General features: G+C 40.1%; 1 protein-coding gene across 1 annotated transcript in view; it reads left to right on the top strand.

Moving 5' to 3' along the window:
• Nucleotides 1-19,126, top strand: part of LOC103286268 (S-adenosyl-L-methionine-dependent tRNA 4-demethylwyosine synthase TYW1) — a 122,270-nt gene that overhangs the window by 25,150 nt on the left and 77,994 nt on the right. The window contains exon 6 of the mRNA XM_028145385.2: nucleotides 4,272-4,324. Within this exon, the coding sequence (XP_028001186.2) occupies nucleotides 4,272-4,324 (53 nt within the window). The remainder of the gene's footprint in view (nucleotides 1-4,271; nucleotides 4,325-19,126) is intronic.

Genomic DNA, 19,126 nt, shown 5'->3' on the forward strand with positions numbered 1-19,126 from the left:
TCAGGGTGGGGGTTCCCTTGGGGCGTGGAGCGGCCTAGGTGAGGGGCCTGTGGTGGTTTGCAGTCTGGCCACACCCCCCGGTGACCCAAGCGGAGGCCCTGGGATCTGGGATTTATTTATCTTCTATAATTGAAACTTTGTAGCCTTGAGCGGAGCCAAGCCTCCTGCTTGCTCTGTGGCTGCAGGCATTTTTGTTGGGATTTATTTATCTTCTATAATTGAAACTTTGTAGCCTCAAGAGGAGGCCAAGGCAGGCCAGGCCTGCAGAAGCTTGGCTTCCTCCATCTCCGGGGGCAACTCAAGCCTCCTGCTCTCTTCAGCTCAGTGGCTGCCGCCATTTTTGTTTGGATTTATCTTCTATAATTGAAACTTTGTAGCCTTGAGTGGAGGCCTAGGCCAGCCAGGGTGTGTGGAAAGCTTGGCTTTCTCCATTGCTGGGGAAACCCAAGCCTCCTGCTCTCTCTGTGACTGCAGCCATCTTGGTTGGGTTAATTTGCATACTGACTCCTGATTGGCTGGTGGGCATGGCTTGCGGGTGTAGCAGAGTGATGGTTAATTTGCATATTACAATTTTATTAGATAGGATGTTAGCTTATTATTTATTGCACTGTTTGTTATTTAGTGGTTACTTGAGGTTTTATACTAGATCTCTTTATCATATCATAGTATGTCTTTGTGTGGTGGTACACCACTTCATGCATAGTAGAGCAACCTTCAATAGTATATTTTCTCCTTAACTTCTATGCAGTTGTTATCATATGTTTTACTTTTTACATATGTTATAAACCCTATGCTACATTGTTATTATTTATTTCGGTTTAGTGGATTATCTATTAAATATTTAAATAATTAGAAACAATATATTAACTTATGTAGTTACCACTTTTGATGCTTTTCATGCCTTTGTGTAGATCTGAGTCCTCTCTGATAGCTTTTCCTTCTGCCTGAAGGACTTATTTAAGCATTTCTTGTGGTGTTGGTTTATTGGTGATGACATATTTCAGCTTTTGTATATCTCAAAAAGACTTTATTTTGCTTTCATTTTTGAAGGATATTTCTGATGGATATAGAATTGTAGGTTGTCAGCTTTTTTCCTGTCATGTTGTTCTACTGTTTGTTTACATTGCTTCTGATGAGGGCTCTGCAGTCATCTTCTATTTGATCCTCTGAATGAAATGTTTTTAAACCCTGGCTATTTGTAAGATTTCCTCTTAATTACTGATTTTGAGCAATTTCTTTTTAGTGTATCTCAGTGTAGTTTTTTTTTCATGTTTCTTTTACTTGGGATTTGTTGAACTTCTTGGTTCTATGGATTTGTAGTTTTAGTTAAATTTGGACAAATTTTGGCTGTTATTCAAATATGTTTTGTCACTCCTTCTCTCTCCTCTTCTTTGGGGATTCCAATTACATATATCATAGGCCACTTGAAATTGACCCACAGCTCACAGATGTTTATTTTCACCTTTTTAAAAAAAATATGATTTTATTGATAGAAGAAGGGAGAGGGAGAGAGAGATAGAAACATTGATGAGACAGAAACATCGATCAGCTGCCTCCTGCATGCCCCCTACTGGGGATCGAGCCCAGAACCTGGGCATGTGCCCTGACTGGAAATCAAACCTGCAATCCTTTGGTGCACACGATGACTCCCCACCAACTGGGCCACACTGGCCAGGGCTGATCTTTCCATCTTTTAAAATTCTTTTTTTCTGTCCCATTTTACATTTTGGATAGTTTCTAATGCTATGTCTCCAAATTTAATTTAGCAATCATTTCTTCCCTAATGTCTAATCTTCCATTAATTCTATTCAATGTTTATTTGTTTTTTTGTAGCGTAGACATTGTAATTTTCATCTCTAGAAGTTCAGTTTGCGTCTTTTTATATCTTCCATGTTTCTACTTACATTTTCAAGCCTAGGGAACATAGTTATAAGTGTTTTAATGTCCTAATCTGCTAAAATATGTGTTATTTCTGGTTACTGGATAATTTTCCTCGTTATTGGCCATGTTTTCCTATCTGTTTGCTTGCTTGGTAATCTTTTATTGGATGCTAGATCTAATTTTACCTTATTGGTTACTATATATTTTTGCATTTCTATAAAAATTCTTGAGCTTTGTTCTGGGAGTAAAATAAATTACTTGGAAGCAGTTTTGAACCTTTTAATCTTTTATGGCTTGTTAGGTGAGACCAGACCCAGCTCTATACAGCTAATTATTTCCCCATATTGAGGCAAAATACTTCTATGTACTCTGCCCAAAGCCTTGTGAATCTGGAAGTTTTTCTGTCTGGTTGGCACAGTTCCCAGCTGGCTGTGAGCACCAGGTACACCTCTAATCCTGTCAGATGGTTCTTTCCCATTCTTGGGTAGTTTTTCTTTCGCATATGCACTAAGCAGGACTCATGCAAATACTTATAGGAATCCTCTGCAGACTCTTGAGTTCAATCTCTGTGTAACTTTTGTTTCTCAGGTACTCAATCCTGCTAACTCTAGCCATATGGGCTCCTCATACTCTTATTTCCATGTCCTCAACTAAGGGAGAACACTGAGCTTTATGTGGGTTTCCGCCTTACTGCAGGGCCTTGACACTTTTAAGACAGTAAGCTTGGGTAATGGTAGGGTTCATCTTCTTTGGTTTCCATCTCTGGGATCATCCTTCTTTGTTGCCTGACGTTTCTTATCTTGAAAACTGTTGTTTTACATATTTTATTATCCATTTTTTGGTATTGCAGGTGCGAGCGTAAACCATCTGTTACTCATCTTGTTTAGAAGCAACTGCATGTTGGATTATCTTGGCACTGTGGTCAGCCACAGGTTTCTCGTTTCTGTACTGTGTAGTTTTTTTTTTTTATACCTAGCTAAATGCAAAATTTTGTAGAGCCCTATATATCTTGGAAGAGAATGATATAAATAACTAATATAATATAGAGTTTAGTTTCTAAAATAGTGATATGAACAACACATAATGTAGGAATCCAAAAGAACTAGAATTTTCTCTGGGAATCTTTTAAATGTTTATTCTCTATCTGAGATTAGCTATTCAGTTAGACATGGTTTCATCTTCAACTAGATAAGCAGTGCTTTGTTTATTTATATTCGGGATGTTTACATAAATGTGGAAGAGGATAAAAGACAAAGCCCTGTAATGTTGCCACTAGAGACTTGTAATCCAAATTGACATTGTTTCATTAATCATTACTGTGAGCATGGATGTTTAACCAGCCACTGATCTACTTATGCCATCATCCAGACTGTATTTCTCCATTTACCTCATTTGTCTGGAAGTCAAGAGTCTTTTTGTGCAAGAGACTCATAATTATGGCTTATTACTTGAAGCCTCATGAGAAGCTTTATTAAATGTTTTTGGAAGTCAGAATGTTCTACTTGTTTGCTCTACTAGTTTGTTATAAAAGGAAATAATGATTGTTTTGGCATGGCTTTTCCGTGCTTTTCATGTCTTATGTGTTTCAAAAATTTTAAATGATAGGTTGTAGAGTGGTGCTGAAAATTCACGTTAGGTCCTAGAATTTGATTTTTCCACTTTTTTGAGTAATATTTCTTTATTTTAATCTCCTGTTGTCCCTCTGATTCTTCTTCTTCTTTTTTTTTTTTTAATTTTTTATTGATTACAGAGAGGAAGGGAGAGGAAGGTAGAAACAGCAATGATGAGAGGGAATCATTGATCAGCTGCTTCCTGCATGCCCCCTACTGAGGATTGACCCCACAACCTGGGCATGTGCCCTGACTAGAAATTGAACCATGATCTCCTGATTCATAGGTTGATGCTCAAACACTGAGCCAAACCGGCCAGGCTGATTCTTCATTTCAAATATATTGTTACTTACTTTTACTTTATGGCACAGCCTGTGGTTCATTTTTATAGCTGTTCCTTGCATCTTTGAAAAGCATTTCTGTGGTTGTTAAGTGCAGTGCTGTGTGTCCTTGATTAGGTTTGCTGTGCTGCTCAGATCTTAAAGCTCTACTGAGTTTGGTCTGTGAGATCTGTTAGATACTGAGAGATAGTAAAATCTCTCCCTATGATTTTAGATTAGCCTGTTGTTTCTTTATGTATTTTGAGAGTATGTTATTAGATGCATACACATTTTAAATTGTTTTATCATCTTGGTGAATTAAACTTTTAATGATTTCTGCCACTGGATTGTTGTCTACCATTATTTAAGCAATGGAAAAAGATTTTGCTTCTTTTATAAGCACCTTCTGATATAAGGCTTTGAATCAATTCAATTTTGTGTTCACTGTTTTTCCATTTAGGTTATCAGTTGATTGGGAGCCATTCTGGTGTGAAACTTTGCAGGTGGACAAAGGTATTTGTCTTTATGCACTTTTTGTGTGGCTATTATATGCAATCAATGAATTTTACCATTTTAAAGGTACAATTTACATTTAATAAAATATAATGATTTTGAATGAATTTGTTAAATGAGTTCAGCAAATTTTTATGGATGTAAGAAACCCTATCCACCACTCCAAAATAGAAACGGAGGCATGGATACATGGAACAGACTGACAGCTAGCTATCAGAGGGGAGGGGAGGGGGGCTGGATGAAAGAAGATGAAGGGGTTAGCTAAAGAACATATATGCATAACCCATAGAGACAGAATACAGTGTGGTGATGGCCAGAGGAAGGGGGCCTGGGAGTTGGGTAGAGGTGGGCAAAGGGGAGGAAAATGGGGGTATTGGTAATAGTGTCAATAATAAACATAAAGATTAGAAGAAAAGATATAGACTATTTTTCTTATCCCATAAGTTTACTTGTGCTTATTTCTAGTCAATACCCTCTCCTCCACAGTCAGGAAACAGTTGTTCTAGTCGCTCACTATAGTTTAATTTTGCCTTTTCTAGAATTTCATATGAATGGAATTATATCATGTGTAGTTTTTATTTTTGCCAAGTAGCTTTTTAAACTCAGCATAATGTATCTTAGATTTGTTCATGTTGTAGTATGTATCATTTCATGCCTTTTTATTGCTCAGTACTATTCAGTAATATGAACATATCACTTTTTAATCTCTTGGTAGACATTTGGGTTGTTTTTCAGTTTTGGGCTATTAATGAATAAAATTGCTATAAATATTTTCGTACAATGGTTTTTTGTGAACGTACATTTTAATTTCCTTTGGTACATACTTAGGAGTGGACTTACTAGCTATATATTTAACTTTATAAGAAGCTCCCAATCTGTTTTCAGTGTGGTTGTACTATTTTATACTTGCATCAAAAATGCATGAAAGTTCCAGTTGCTACATATTCTCACCATCATGTGGTATTGCAGGTCTTTTTAATTTTAGCCATTCTAGTGAGTGTGAAGTGGTAGCATTGTGGTTTTGTTTTGTTTTATTTTATTTTTCCTGGAATGCCTCTGCCCTCAATGCCATAATCCACAGCTGACCTTTGCTTACTACTTCAACTGCCTTGCTGGTCCTCTCCAAGGGAATCCGCTTCTCCATAGCCTGTTGTTTTCAGAATATTGTATATTCTCAGCATTTCTCTGCTGTATCCTTTTAGTGCCATCTGCTCCCTAAGCCAGTTGCTATCATTTGTGGATATCTGAGAAACTTTTCTTCCTTTTTTCACTCCTATTCCTCTGCTTTCATCATGAGGGATTTGAACATTCCAACTGATGACACTTCCAACACCTGTCATTCAACATACTCGTCAGTGTCTTTTTTTTTTTTTTTGTAATGCTTCTAACATCCCACATTTGTTTCTTCCAATCCAGTGATTTTCAGTAATGTCAGACTCAATGCCTTCTGCTGATAACCAGTATTTTGTAATATCCCTTTTACTATATAGCTAGGTTAAATTTACAGATTTACAAATATAATCTCACCTACATAATTTTTAAAAGAATCAGTGTTCTCCCCTAGCTATAACATAAAGAGAGAAAAAAGGAAGTACTTTATATTAAAACTAGAGGTCTGGTGCACGAGATGTGCACTTGCGGGGAGGGGGTCCCTCAGCCTAGTCTGTGCCCTCTCGCAGTCCAGGAGCACTTGGGGGGTGTCTGACTGATGGCTTAGGCCTGCTCCCCAAAGCAGGCCTAAGCCGGCAGTTGGACATCCTTAGCCCTGCCGTGGAGGCGAGAGAGGCTCCTGCCACTGCCGCTGTGCTCGCCAGCCGTGAGCCCTGCTCAGGGCTTCTGGCTGAGCAGTGCTCCCCCTATGGGAGCACACTGACCACCAGGGGGCAGCTCCTGCATTGAGCGTCTGCCCCCCGGTGGTCAAGTGTGCGTCATAGCGACCAGTCATTCTGCTATTTGGTCAATCTGCATATTAGCCTTTTATTATTTAGGATAGTTTGTATTTCTGTATGAAATGCTAAGACACTGTTACATTAGAAGGGATAATGAAACCATCAGCTTTTATGATGAACTAGAGGCCCAGTGCACGATTCATGCACCAGTGGGGTCCCTCGGCCTGGCCTGCACCCTCTCGCAATCTGGAACCCCTCAGGGGATGTCGGACTGCTAGTTTCAGCCCAATCCCCACAGGCCAGGCCATGGGACCTCACCCGTGTGCGAATCTGTGCACTGGGCCTCTAGTATGCATATAAAATCTTTGGTTAATCTCTTCCCACCCTCCTCCCTACCCCCTTCCCTCTGAGATTCATTAGTCTGTTTCATTTTTCCATGCCTGTGCATTGAGCGTCTGCCCCCTGGGAGTCAGTGCATGTCATAGCTACCGGTCGAACAGTCGGACATTTAGCATATTAGCCTTTCATATATATAGACTAGAGGCCCGATGCACGAAATTCATGCAAGGGGCTTGGCCCTCGCAGCCCCAGCTGCCTCAGCCAGCCCTTGCAGCCTCTCGCAGCCCCTTGCAGCCTCAGCCGGCCCTCGCAGCCCCAGCTTTGTCCGGAAGGTCGTCCAGACGGTCATTCTGCTGTTCAGTTTAATTAGCATATTAGCTCTTTATTATATAGGATAAGTTTAAGAGATGTTTATAAACAGTCTAGAAGTTATTCTGTACAATAATTAATAACAAGCCAGACTAGCCCTAACCAGTTTGGTTCAGTGGATAGAGCATCGGCCTGCAGACTGAATGGTCCCAGGTTCTGTTTTGGTCAAGGGCACATGCCCAGTTGCTGGCTTGATCCCCAGTAGGGGACATGCAGGAGGCAGCCAGTCAATGATTCTCTCTCATCATTGATGTTTCTATCTCTCTCTCCCTCTCCCTTCCTCTCTGAAAAAAACAAAACAAGAAACAACACCTCCCCCCCCCTCCACACACACACACACACAAAACAAGCCAGACTTATTTTATGTAAAATAACAGGGAAAGAGGGAAATAGCCCTAATTGAAATAGGGCTAACACAACAGCAAGTCACAGACTTTCAGAATGGGAAAATGAGAAAGTCGGATGTCCTTGCAAATGAATGGGTCTTCATTTCTGTGTTGAATCAGGACAATTTCTATGTTGTGACTTAGAAGGAGTAGTGATGTATTGTTACTGAAAATATATTGCCTGTCTTGAAATTCCACATCTTGTTGAGTTGAGATCTGCATTCTGTCATTAATTTATAACAAAACTTTGGTAACAATATCCTTTAAGTGACAATGGGAATAGAGGATGGATTGGAAACAGAAATGGTAGTAAGAGTGGCTGAGAGAAGTGTGGTGATAGTTTCAGAGTAAGATTTAAAAATGACAGACAACCCTAAAATAAGCAAATTCAATTTCAAATAATTATTGCAAGACAGATTTCTCATCATTGTGCTATAAAAATTAACAATATATAGAATGACGATAGTACTTTTTAAAACAACTTTGATTAGTGAGAACCCTGCATTTCATGTCTAATTAAATATTTGGTTCCAAGTCTACCAAAGCATCTCAGATCTCTTCTATAATGTATTTGTAGGTGATGCCTACACATATTATGCAGATATGCGGTTATTTGGTTAGTGACTTAAATACTAGAAACAGTATTGTTTTCTGTGGCATTTTTTTCCAGACTGGTGAAATTTCTTGCGAAATTTTACATTATAAAAAGGTGTCTTCTTTCCTCAGTTTGTATAGCAGCTGCATTACTAGAAAATTCAGTATATGGATAAATTGTGCAGAAAATACTTTATTTGTAAAATGAAGTCGGTATCTAGGTTTAAATAATTATAATCAGGTTTTTCACAAGTATGGAGTTCTGGTGAGTAGTTTGAAAGGAAGTAGACTTTTTCCCCACTTTCTTTTCTTTCTTTTTTTTTTGCATTGGACTCTCCTGAGCGTTGCATAAGATGTGAAAACCTTGGCCCCTCCTGCTTATTGCCAAGAGTGCCTCCTAACCATCATGAGAACAAAAATAGTTCCAGGGATTTCCAAAATACCCCCTGGGATGGTGTGGGCCCCATTGAGAACCTCTGCCCCAGTCTGTTTTTATTGCCACCCCTGAGATTCAAGCTCTCTGCAGTGCAGTTAGTTTCCTCCCTCTACTCCTGGCTTTCAGTGAACCTCTCCACACTGTCTCCCTGCCCAGTTTATCTGACATTAACCAGATTAATCTCTGAAGTACAGGTCCCATCCTGCTGCTCCTTTCTGGAAGCCTACAGTGACTTTCCATTATTTCTAACTCAACATACCCAGCTGGACGTGTAATAAGCATCTTGAACTTAACATGTCAAAACTGAATTCCCTATTTCCTCTCCTAAATCTGTTCTCCTCAGTCCTCACTCATTAGTTAATGGCAACTATCCTTTAATTGCTCAGGCCAGAAACTTGGGAGTCCTTTTTACTCTTCTTCTTTTTTATTACCCTCCCACATTTATTCCATGAGCAAATTTTTTCGAGACATATCCAGAATGCAACTTCTTTTTACCAATTATACTGCCATACCTTGGTCCAAATTACTGTAATATGTCCTTTTTATTTCAGTGATCTCCTAACTGCTATCCTGGGTCCGCTCTTGCCATCATCCACTGTCTGTTTTCTACACAGCAGCCAGATGTTTCAGGTCATGTCACTGCTCTCAGAACCTTCAGGGGTTCCCATCTCACTCAGAACAAAAGCCCAAGTCCTCAAGGCCCTGTGTGATCTGCTCTTCCGGCTTCAGTTTAACCATACTAGCCTTCCTGCTATTATTCCCTGAATATGTGGAGCCCAAAGTCCTCTCTGGCTTTCTGGCCTCTGTCTGCTCTCTTAGTTCTCTGCTCAGAGAGCTTGGCAGAGAGGCTTTCCTGTGAAATAGCAACCTTCCCTCTTATTCTCTACGCTGCTTGTATTCTGTCTTCATCCAGACCCTCCTTAGCTGGACAAGTTCTGACCCACGTGTTCAGCTTTATTTTCCATTTAACCTTCATACAATGTGTCCTGCTTCTCTTCCCCACTCTAATCTCCACCTGACCAAACCCTGCCCATCTGTGTCAGTCAGGAAAACAGAAAACACCCTGGATATTTTAGCAAGAAGAGATTTAATACGCTGACCAAGCCATTGGAAGACCTGGGGTAGTGAAGGTCAAAGAGAACTGCTTTGCTTTGAGAAAATGAAACAGTGTTAGACTCCCAGGACACTGCTTCAAGTGACCCGAGCTGCTGGCAACATTAAAGCGAATGTCTCCCAGGAACTTCCTTGGAAGCTGCTGCAGACCGATGTTTGCTGTATGCCCTTGTGTCTGCCAGCTGCTGCCAGAGATGAATAATAGTTTCTCCTTTTTGCCTTCTAAATCCATTTTCTTCTCATTGGTGGAGTCTAAATCAGAATCCTTCAGACAGGGAATCAGAAATACTGTGTTAGGGTTACTAGTCGCTGCTTAGAAGGGCAGGCAGGGCTGAGTATTAACAGCACAGATTACCTCTTTGGATACTCAGCATCTAATCACACCCTTCTACCTGTAAAACATTTGCTTCTGCCTAACTTGTTGCAACTATTACACATACAAGGGAAGATGCATTCACTCTGCCTTTAAAAGGGAGAATACTCTTGAGATCCTATGCCTGAATGGTAATATACGGATAACTACCACTGACCCATCTATATATATAAAGAGCCAGGGACCGTCACATCCAAAACAACTGAACGGACGACCGAACAGGCTGAGTGGGGTGACAAGGCTAGCAGGGGGGTTAGTGAGGGACAACCAAACCACTGAACAGCAAGCTGCGTGGGGTGACCAGGCTGGCAAGGGGGTTAGTGAGGGATAACTAAACAACTGAGCAGCAGGCTATGTGGGGTGACTAGGTCAGCAGGGGTGTTAGTGAGGGATGACCAAATGACTGAACAGCAGGCTGAATGGGGTGACCAGGCTGGCACGGGGGGCAGTGAGGGACGACCAAATGACCGAACAGCAGGCTGCGTTGTGCGACCATGCCAGCGGGGGTGGGGGCAGTGAGGGGCGCCCAGGCTGGCAAGGGGCACAGTTGGCAGCAACCAGGCCAGTATGGGGGGCCGTGAGGGGTGACCAAGCTGGCGGGGGGGGAAGTTGGGGGTGACCAGGCCGGCAGGGGGGCCGTAAGGGGCGACCAGGCTGGCAGGGGGGCAGTTAGGGGTGACTAGGCCAGCAGGGGGGCCAGTGAGGGGTGATCAGTCCAGCAGGGGGGGCAGTTGGGGCGACTAGGCCGGCGGGGGGGGGGCAGTTAGGTGTGATCAGGTTGGCAGGCAGAGGTAGTTAGGGGTGATCAGGCTGGCAGGGAGGCCGGTTAGGGCCTATCAGGCAGGCAGGCAGGTGAGCAGTTAGGAGCCAGTGGTCCTGGATTGTGAGAGGGATGTCCGACTGCTGGTTTAGGCCCGATCCAAATGGTTGGGCCTAAACCGGCAGTCAGACTTCCCCCGAGGGGTCCCAGATTGGAGAGGGTGCATTCTGGGCTGAGGGGACCCCCCCCCCCTGTGCACAGATTTCGTGCACTGGGCCTCTAGTCTTATATAAAACTAGAGGCCCGGTGCCTGGAATTTGTGCACTCCGGAAGTGCCTTAGCCCAGCCTGTGCCCTCTCACAGTCTGGGAGCCCTCAGGGGATGTCCGACTGATGGCTTAGGCCCCCTCCCCGTGGGGAGCGGTCCTAAGCCATCAGTCGGACATCTTTAGTGCTGCCACAGAGGCGGGAGAGTCTCCTGCCACTGCCCCTCTGCTTGCCAGCCGTGAGCCCGGCTCAGGGCTTCTGGCTAAGTGGCGCTCCCCCTGTGGGAGCACACTGACCACCAGGGGGCAGCTCCTGCGTTGAGTGTCTGTCCCCTGGTGGTCAGTGCGCGTCATAGTGACTGGTTGTTCTGCCGTTCGGTCGATTTGCATATTAACCTTTTATTATATAGGTTAGTTGGAGGAGAGGGTGAACATATATATCAAAGCAAGGAAGACATTATGGATTGATACAGCTCTCCTCATATTTGTACCTGGTCACCTGGTCATAGTTGGTATTTTATCACTTTTTTTCTTTCACTAACTAGGCCATGTTTCCTTTGTGTTCCATCAATATCTCACAGTATGATTCTTCCTTATCAGGTGGGTAATCCAGTCTGTCAATGAAGAATTGAGCCAATAGTGGCCCTTCCTGCAATCCTAACTTTTACTGCTGTTTAGGGGAGTACTAAGAGATGCCCCGGAGATCCCCTTGGTTCCTGACAGAATGTTTGTTTCTATGGCATGAGGAGCTCAGAGGAGCCCGGCTATAGAGTTCACTATCAAGAACTTTGGAGGGTTTGCTATTTTACCCTACTCACAAGCTAACACGTTAGCCTGGCAGAGTTTCATAGTGTTGACAGAGGGCACAGGACTCCTGGGTTAAAGACAAAGCACAGCAGACATCTTGAGCTTCTATGTTCACATTGATTCCTTTGCCCTCCAAATGCTATGAGGGTGATGTGTAGGTGGGCCCAGGGGAATGCTGGGTGCACAGTGCATTTACGTTGCAGCTGAGAAACCTGGAGCTTAGGAAACCCCCAATCTTATAAAAGCGTTCCTTGCAAACCTGTCTACCTTTAACTGGGAGGGAGACATTATCTTTTTAAAATTTTCAATTATAGTTGACATTCAATATTATTTTATATTAGTTTCAAGTATGAAGCATAGTGGTCAGACAATTTTATAATTTATGAAGTGATTCCCCCCCCCAATAAATCTAGTTTCACTAGGCACCATACATAGTCATTACAATATTATTTACTGTATTCTCTGTGCTGTACTTTACATCCCATGACTATTTTGTAAATATCAATTTGTACTTCTTAATTCCTTTACCCGTTTTACCCAGCCCACCCAACCCCCCTCACATCTGGCAACCCTCAGTTTGTTCTCTGTATCTATGAGTCTGAATCTGTTTTGTTTGTTCATTTTGTTCTTTAGATTTCATATATACTAGTAAGTGAAATAATACGGTATTTGTCTTTGTCTGACTTATTTCACTTAGTATAATACCTTCTAGGTTCATCCATATTGTTGCAAATGGTAAGATTTCATTCTTTTTTATGGTTGAGTAATATTCTACTGTATGTATGTTCTTTAACTAGTCATCTATTGATGGGTATTTGGGTTGCTTCCATATCTTGATTATTGTAAATAATGCTGCAGGAAACATAAGGGTGCATATATCCTTTTGAATTAAGGTTTTGAATTTCTTTGTATATATACCTAGAAGTGGAATTGTTGGGTCATAAGGTAGTTCTATCTTTCATTATAATAGACAAATATGCAAATTGACCGTACCTTCGCTACGCCCAAGCCACGCCCACCAACCAAGCCATACCCACCAACCACGCCCACCAGGAAACCATTGCAGGGAAGCGTCTGCGCCGACCTGGGGGGATGGCTCGCTCCTGCGATCGGGTCGCAGGGAAGCTGGGGTGCGGAGGAGCCAAAGGCCCGGAAAGCCGCCTGGGGCTTTCCGGGCCTTGGGCGCCAGCCGGGTGCCTGCTCCCATCGATGGCAGGAGCGAGCCGACCTGGGGGGTCGGCTTGCTCCTGAGATCGGGTAGCAGGGATGCTGGGTGCAGCCAGCCCAAGGCCACCACCCAGGGCCAAGCCGGGATCCTGAAAGAAGGTAGAAGGCGGTGGCCACAGCCAAGGCCTGGGTCCCCAGTGCCAGCAGAAAACTGGTGCAGGCAGCCAGGTGTATGAAGGTCTATTGCACGAATCATCGTGCAAACGGGCTACTAGTTTTTAATATTTTGAGGAACCTCCATATTGTTTTCTATAGTGGCTGCATCAATTTGCAATCCCACCAACAGTGCACGAGGATTCCCTTTTCTCCACATTCTTACCAACACTTGTTATTTGTTGATTTATTGATGATAGCCATTCTCAGAGGTGTGAGGTGGTATCTCATTGTGGTTTTAATTTGCATTTCTCTGATGATTAGTGATGTTGAGCATCTTTTCATTTGGGAGACATTATCTTTATTTTGCTGGTCAAAAAGCAAATCCGCCCTCTACACTGGATGGATATACCCTATCTTCCAAGGCTGTTTGCCCTATAGATTGTCTGGAACTAAAGTTGAGTTAAGAGGTGCAAAACCACCATAGAGAATTGTTCATTGATACATCTTCTCTGGAATATGGTGGAAGCATTCTTCCCTTGGGAACTTACAAACTAGAGTCAGCGTTCTGTGGATGGAAGGCAGCAGTGGAGTGAGTGGTGTACTGGTGGTAATAGTGAGAGGAGCCACATATACATCCATCTCTATAGCTCTGTCCAGTAGGACTTTCTGCAGTGGTGGGAATGTTCTATATCTGCATTATACAGTACAGTTTACTAACTGTATATCTAACACCTAACCCAATACTTATTACTTGATACCTTGCCACATACCTGCCTCACCATGTAACTCATACAGCTACTAACCATGTAGCTATTTAACACTTGAACTGTGGTTGGTGTGACAAGGGAATTGAATTTTAAATTTTATTTAATTTTAATTCATTTAAATTTAAATAGCCACACATGCCTAGTGGGTACCATATGGGATGGTACAATTGACCTTTTTACCAAAATTCATAACTAAAGCAGCTTTCCTTTTTTCCTATAACAGGAAGTAGCTTTTGACTATTTTTTGATTCCAAAGCTCTTTTTCTGTATCTCTCAGAAAGCAGTTGCCAGTTTCTTCCTCATTATACAAATGTTATGCCTTATTGCCCATTGGAATATATACATATATATGTATATATGTATATATGTAGTAGTGAAACCATCACCAAAATCAAGATAACAAACACCACCTCAAGTTTCCTGTGTTTCTTTGTAAACCAACTTTCTCTTTGCTCCTGTGCCCAGGCAACTGCTGACTTGCTTTCTGTCTCTGTATGTAAATTTATTTTTTCTGGAATTTAATATATTAATGCATATTTTTTGATATGCCTGCCTTTATTTGGCATAATTATTTTGAGATTCATGCATGTTTTATGTGTATCAATGCTTCATTTCTTGCTAAATATATTACATTGTATGGATATGCCCATAATTTGTTTATTCATTTATTAATGGACATGTAGATTGTTTCAAGTTTTTTGCTGTTTTATATAAAGTCAGTTCTGTGAACACTTATGTACAAGTCTTTGGACATAACACTCATTTTTCTTGGGTATACACCTTGGAGTGGAATTGTTTAATCATATGTTTAGCTTTAGTAGGTATTATATGAACAGTTTTCCAAAGTTGTTGAACTCTTATTTCAATTTTAACATTAGTTTTCAGTTAAAATCTTTGATTTTATAATTATACCACTTTTTTCCCCTCCACAAAATTCTTGATTTCTATCATTGACATACTTATTGCCATTAACTTAAAACATTGGTTCTTAAAGTGTGATCTGCATTCCCTTTGGGGTACTGGAGGTCAAACTGTTTTTATAATATTTCTGTAATATTGTCTTTTTTTTGCTGTGAGACAGTTGAACTAATAGTGCAAAAGCAATGGTGCATAAATGTGCTGACCGTTTAGAATGAATTAAGGCCGTGTACCATACTGTACTAGTAGTCAAGGTACATGTGCTCCCTGTTTATTTTTAAATGCCAGTTTCACGTAAGAATTACCTTGATGAAGTAGCAAAAATTATTAACTAAAAAAATCTCTACCTTTGAGTATCTGTACTTTTAATGTTTTGTATGAAGATATTGAAAATATGCATAAGCATTTTTGTTGCATAACAAAGTATATAGTTGTTTTCAGGAAAAGCATTTGTGCACTGAAGTTGTAAGTTGCTGTTTTCATGGAATGTCATTTTTATATCAAAGAACAACTATGGTTATTGAGGCTTATTTATTTGGCAAGTGCTTTTTTAAAGATAAAGTGAACCTGCCACTTAAAGAAACAACTGAAAGTATTTGTTGCTAGTAATAAATTTGAGTTTTAAAATGAAAATTAAAATTTTGGAAAACTTACAATAGCTGTCATAAGTTTGAAAGCCTCCCAATAATGAAGAGATAATTGTGATATTAAAAAGTGTGATTTTTAAAATGTTATACAATGAAATGTATTAATATTTGGAAGATATGCATAACTTAATGACCCAATATTTTTCAAATGATCAATGCATGATGTTATAAAATCATATTCAAAGTACAAGATAGGCAAGTAGCTTTTAATATAACAACATATGAAATGTTCATTAATATGGCTTCAGATTCTACAGTGCAGCTAATCTTTATGAAACTACCACTTGACAAGTGTTGGTGTAGTATTCACAATTTTCTGAAAAAGTTCTTAAAAGTACTCCTCCTTGTTACTCAGTTGCGTATCTATGTGAGGCCTGATTTTGTTCATATAGCTTAACTGAAACAACATATCACAGTAGTTGGAATGCAGAAACTTATGTAGAATCCAGCTGATTTATACTATTTTTTGTTTTACTGTGTAATAGGCTTATAATTATCTTAAATGAAATAGTATAAAGTTAGGTCCTAATATCTAATATGTATATATTGGTTGATATAAACCACATAAGTAAAAGTTCTTTGTGGTCTTGATAATTTTTAAGAGGGAAAGTCGTTCTTTGTACCTCCTTCCATTTGTAGAATGCATTTCATTAAGTGTACATTCAAATATGTTCTCAAGTTGTTTGAATAAATTGTATACTTGTGTGCTTATGGTAATAATTTGATATTTGGTTGATATAGTTCAGTTTGATTTCAATTTAAAGAATTAAAAAATTTGTTTTTTTGAATAGGTTAAACTTGATTTTCTAGGTAAAAACTATAGATTTCTATAAAAAAGGTGTATACAGTTGAAGTATAATCATTTTTTCCTCTGGATCACTTATCACAGAATATGGTAAACATGTATTAAATATCTAGAATCAGGATATTTGCCTATCCAGAGAACTGCAGTAATCACCAAATGTTAAAAGGATTTTGTTATACTAAGCCAGTGGTCGGCAAACTCATTAGTCAACAGAGCGGCAAACCGCGGCTTTGCCGACCACTGTACTAAGCTAAAAAATTGATCCAGAGCTGTTAGCTGTTACATTGAGTGTAAAAGCTTTTTGAAAACTAATAAAATTTCACTAATGTGAGGCATTTTGCCTTAAGGCTTGGAGGTGAACATAATTAGTATAAATGATGTAGGAGTCCATTAACTGGGTAGCCCTCCATGAGCCATGACTCCCAGTATTCACACGCTTAGTTAATTCTCTAGGCTTGGCAATGCGACCAGCCTTGGTCATTGGGGTATCAGCAAGCACGATGCAAGCAGAGGCTTGATAAGCACTTGCACATTGAGGCTTGTCCTCTTGGAATGCTTCCTCTGGGAACCCAGCTACTGTGCTATAAAGAAGCCAGTCTAGTACCCGAGTGAAGGAGGAGCAAGGTGCCCTAGCTAGCTAGCATCAACTGTCAGAAATCTGAATGCACAACCCCAGCCAAACTCCGTCTGAATGCAGTTCCATGAGTGACTTCAATGCACACCGCAAGGCATGGATAAAACACTGAGCTGACCCACAGAATTAATAGAAAAAATAATACATGTGTCATATTAAGCCTCTGAGTGTTGGGGCAGTGTGTTATGCAACAGTAGGTACCTGAACCAGATGATATTGGCTACTTATAAGAAAGTGGTCATGGTTTGCTGCTGATTTGGTAGGTGTGGCAGGGAAAACAGTCATAAAGAAGAATGACAAAATTTGAACTGTGCAAAGTCCTGAGCCAAACTGAGGCAACTTACAATGGATAGGGATTTAGATGAGAATGCTAAGAAAAGCACAGGAAGTGTGATTTTTTCTTCTTTTATTAAAAATATTTTTTTATTGATTTCAGAGAGGAAGTGAGAGGGAGAGCGAGATAGAAACATCAGTGATGAGAGAGAATCATTGATTGGCTGCCTCCTACATGCCCCACACTGGAGATTGAGGCTGCAACCCAGTCACATGCACTGACTGGGAATCGAACCGTGACCTCTTGGTTCATAGGTCGATGCTTAACCACTGAGCTGGACTTTTTTTTCTTTTCCCAGTTCTATGTCAAGGAGTATTTGCTGGAAAGATTAAGGGCCTGGCAAGCATTCTACCAAGTGCTTTGTGGCTTTGCTATCTTCATTTTTTAAACCTGTATCATTTGAATGGAATACTGGAGAGTAGGAGATTCTTTCAGCCAGAAAAACATTACCCTAAGGATGCTGATGGAGGGGACTTGCCTGTTTTTTCCTGTTTCCCTCTCCCTGGCCCCAAATAGAACTCCAATAAACCCAAACCCAGATCAGAAGTTGATTTGATAATAGCCTTTTTATATCCTTGGTGATTTTCTGTCTATTTGTTCTATTTCTTAGAAACTAATGTTGAAGACTCCAACCCTAATTGTGAAATTTGCCCATTTCTCATTTCAGTTCTATCAGTTTTTGCCTCATGTACTTTGAAACTCTGATGTTAGGTGCATACACATTTAAGATTGTTATGTCTTCTTGGTGAATATATCCTTTTACCATTATGTAATGTCCCTCTTTATCTGTGGTAAGAGTCCTTGAAATTTACATTATCTGATATTAATATAGCCATCTCAGCTTTCTTTTGATTAGTGTTTGCATACTGTACATTCCCCATCCTTTTGCTTTAATTTCCTTTAGCATTTCTCTTGGAGCAGGTTTGTTGGCAATGGGTTCTCTTAGTTTTTCTTCACCTGAGAATGTTTATGTTTTGCTTTCATTCTGTTTTTTTCTTCACCTGAGAATGTCTCTGTTTTGCTTTCATTCTGTTTTTTTCTTCACCTGAGAATGCCTCTGTTTTGCTTTCATTCTCTTAAGCATTTATAGCTATAAATTTCCCCCTTAGCAACTGCTTTTGCTGCATCCCATAAGTTTGGTATATCTTTGTTTTTATTCATCTCAAGTATTTTCTAATTTCCCTTGTGATTTCTTCTTTGATCCATTGGTTGTTTAAAAGTGTTTTGTTTAATTTTCACAATTTTGTGAACTTTACAGATTAAAAAAAATGTTTTTGATTTCTAACTTCATTCTGTTGTGATCAGAGAAGATACTTTGTATGATATTTATCTTTTAAAATCTATTGAGACTTAATTTGTGGCCTAACATATGTTCTGTCCTGGAAAATGTCCTTTGTGCACTTGAGAAAAATGTGTATGCTGTTGTTGTTGGGTGTAGTGTTCTGTATATGTCTGTTAGATCTAGTTGATTTATTGTGTTTAAGTCATCTCTTTCCTAACTTATCTTCTGTGTTGTTTATTCCATTATTGTGAGTGGGATATTGAAATTTCCAACTATTATTTTAGAGCTGTCTATTTCTCCCTTAAATTCTGTTCATTTTTTTGCTTCATATATTTTGATGGTCTATCATTAGGTGTGTAAATGTTTATAACTGTTATTATTATTACTTTTTGCTGTATTGAAGCTTTTATTAACATAATGTCCTTCTTCCCCTCTTGTGTCTTTTTATTTATTTACTTAAAGTCTGTTTTGTCTGATACTAGTATAGCCTCTTGTGGTCTCTTTGGGTTACTAGTTGCATATGATATCTTCCATCTTTTAACTTTCAACCTATGTGTGTCTTTGGATGTAAAGTGAGTCTCTTGTAGACACCATAGAGTTGGATCATGTGTTCTTATCCATCCTGTTAATCATTCGATTGTAGAGTTTAACCCATTTACATTTAAAGTAATTATTGGTAAGGAGGGACTTGTCATTGTGATATTTGTTTTCTATAAGCCTTATTGCTTTTTTGTTCCTCATTCCTTGCATTCTTGTCTTCT

This window comes from Eptesicus fuscus, chromosome 4 (genome assembly GCF_027574615.1).
Source record: "Eptesicus fuscus isolate TK198812 chromosome 4, DD_ASM_mEF_20220401, whole genome shotgun sequence".
Lineage (NCBI taxonomy): Eukaryota > Metazoa > Chordata > Mammalia > Chiroptera > Vespertilionidae > Eptesicus > Eptesicus fuscus.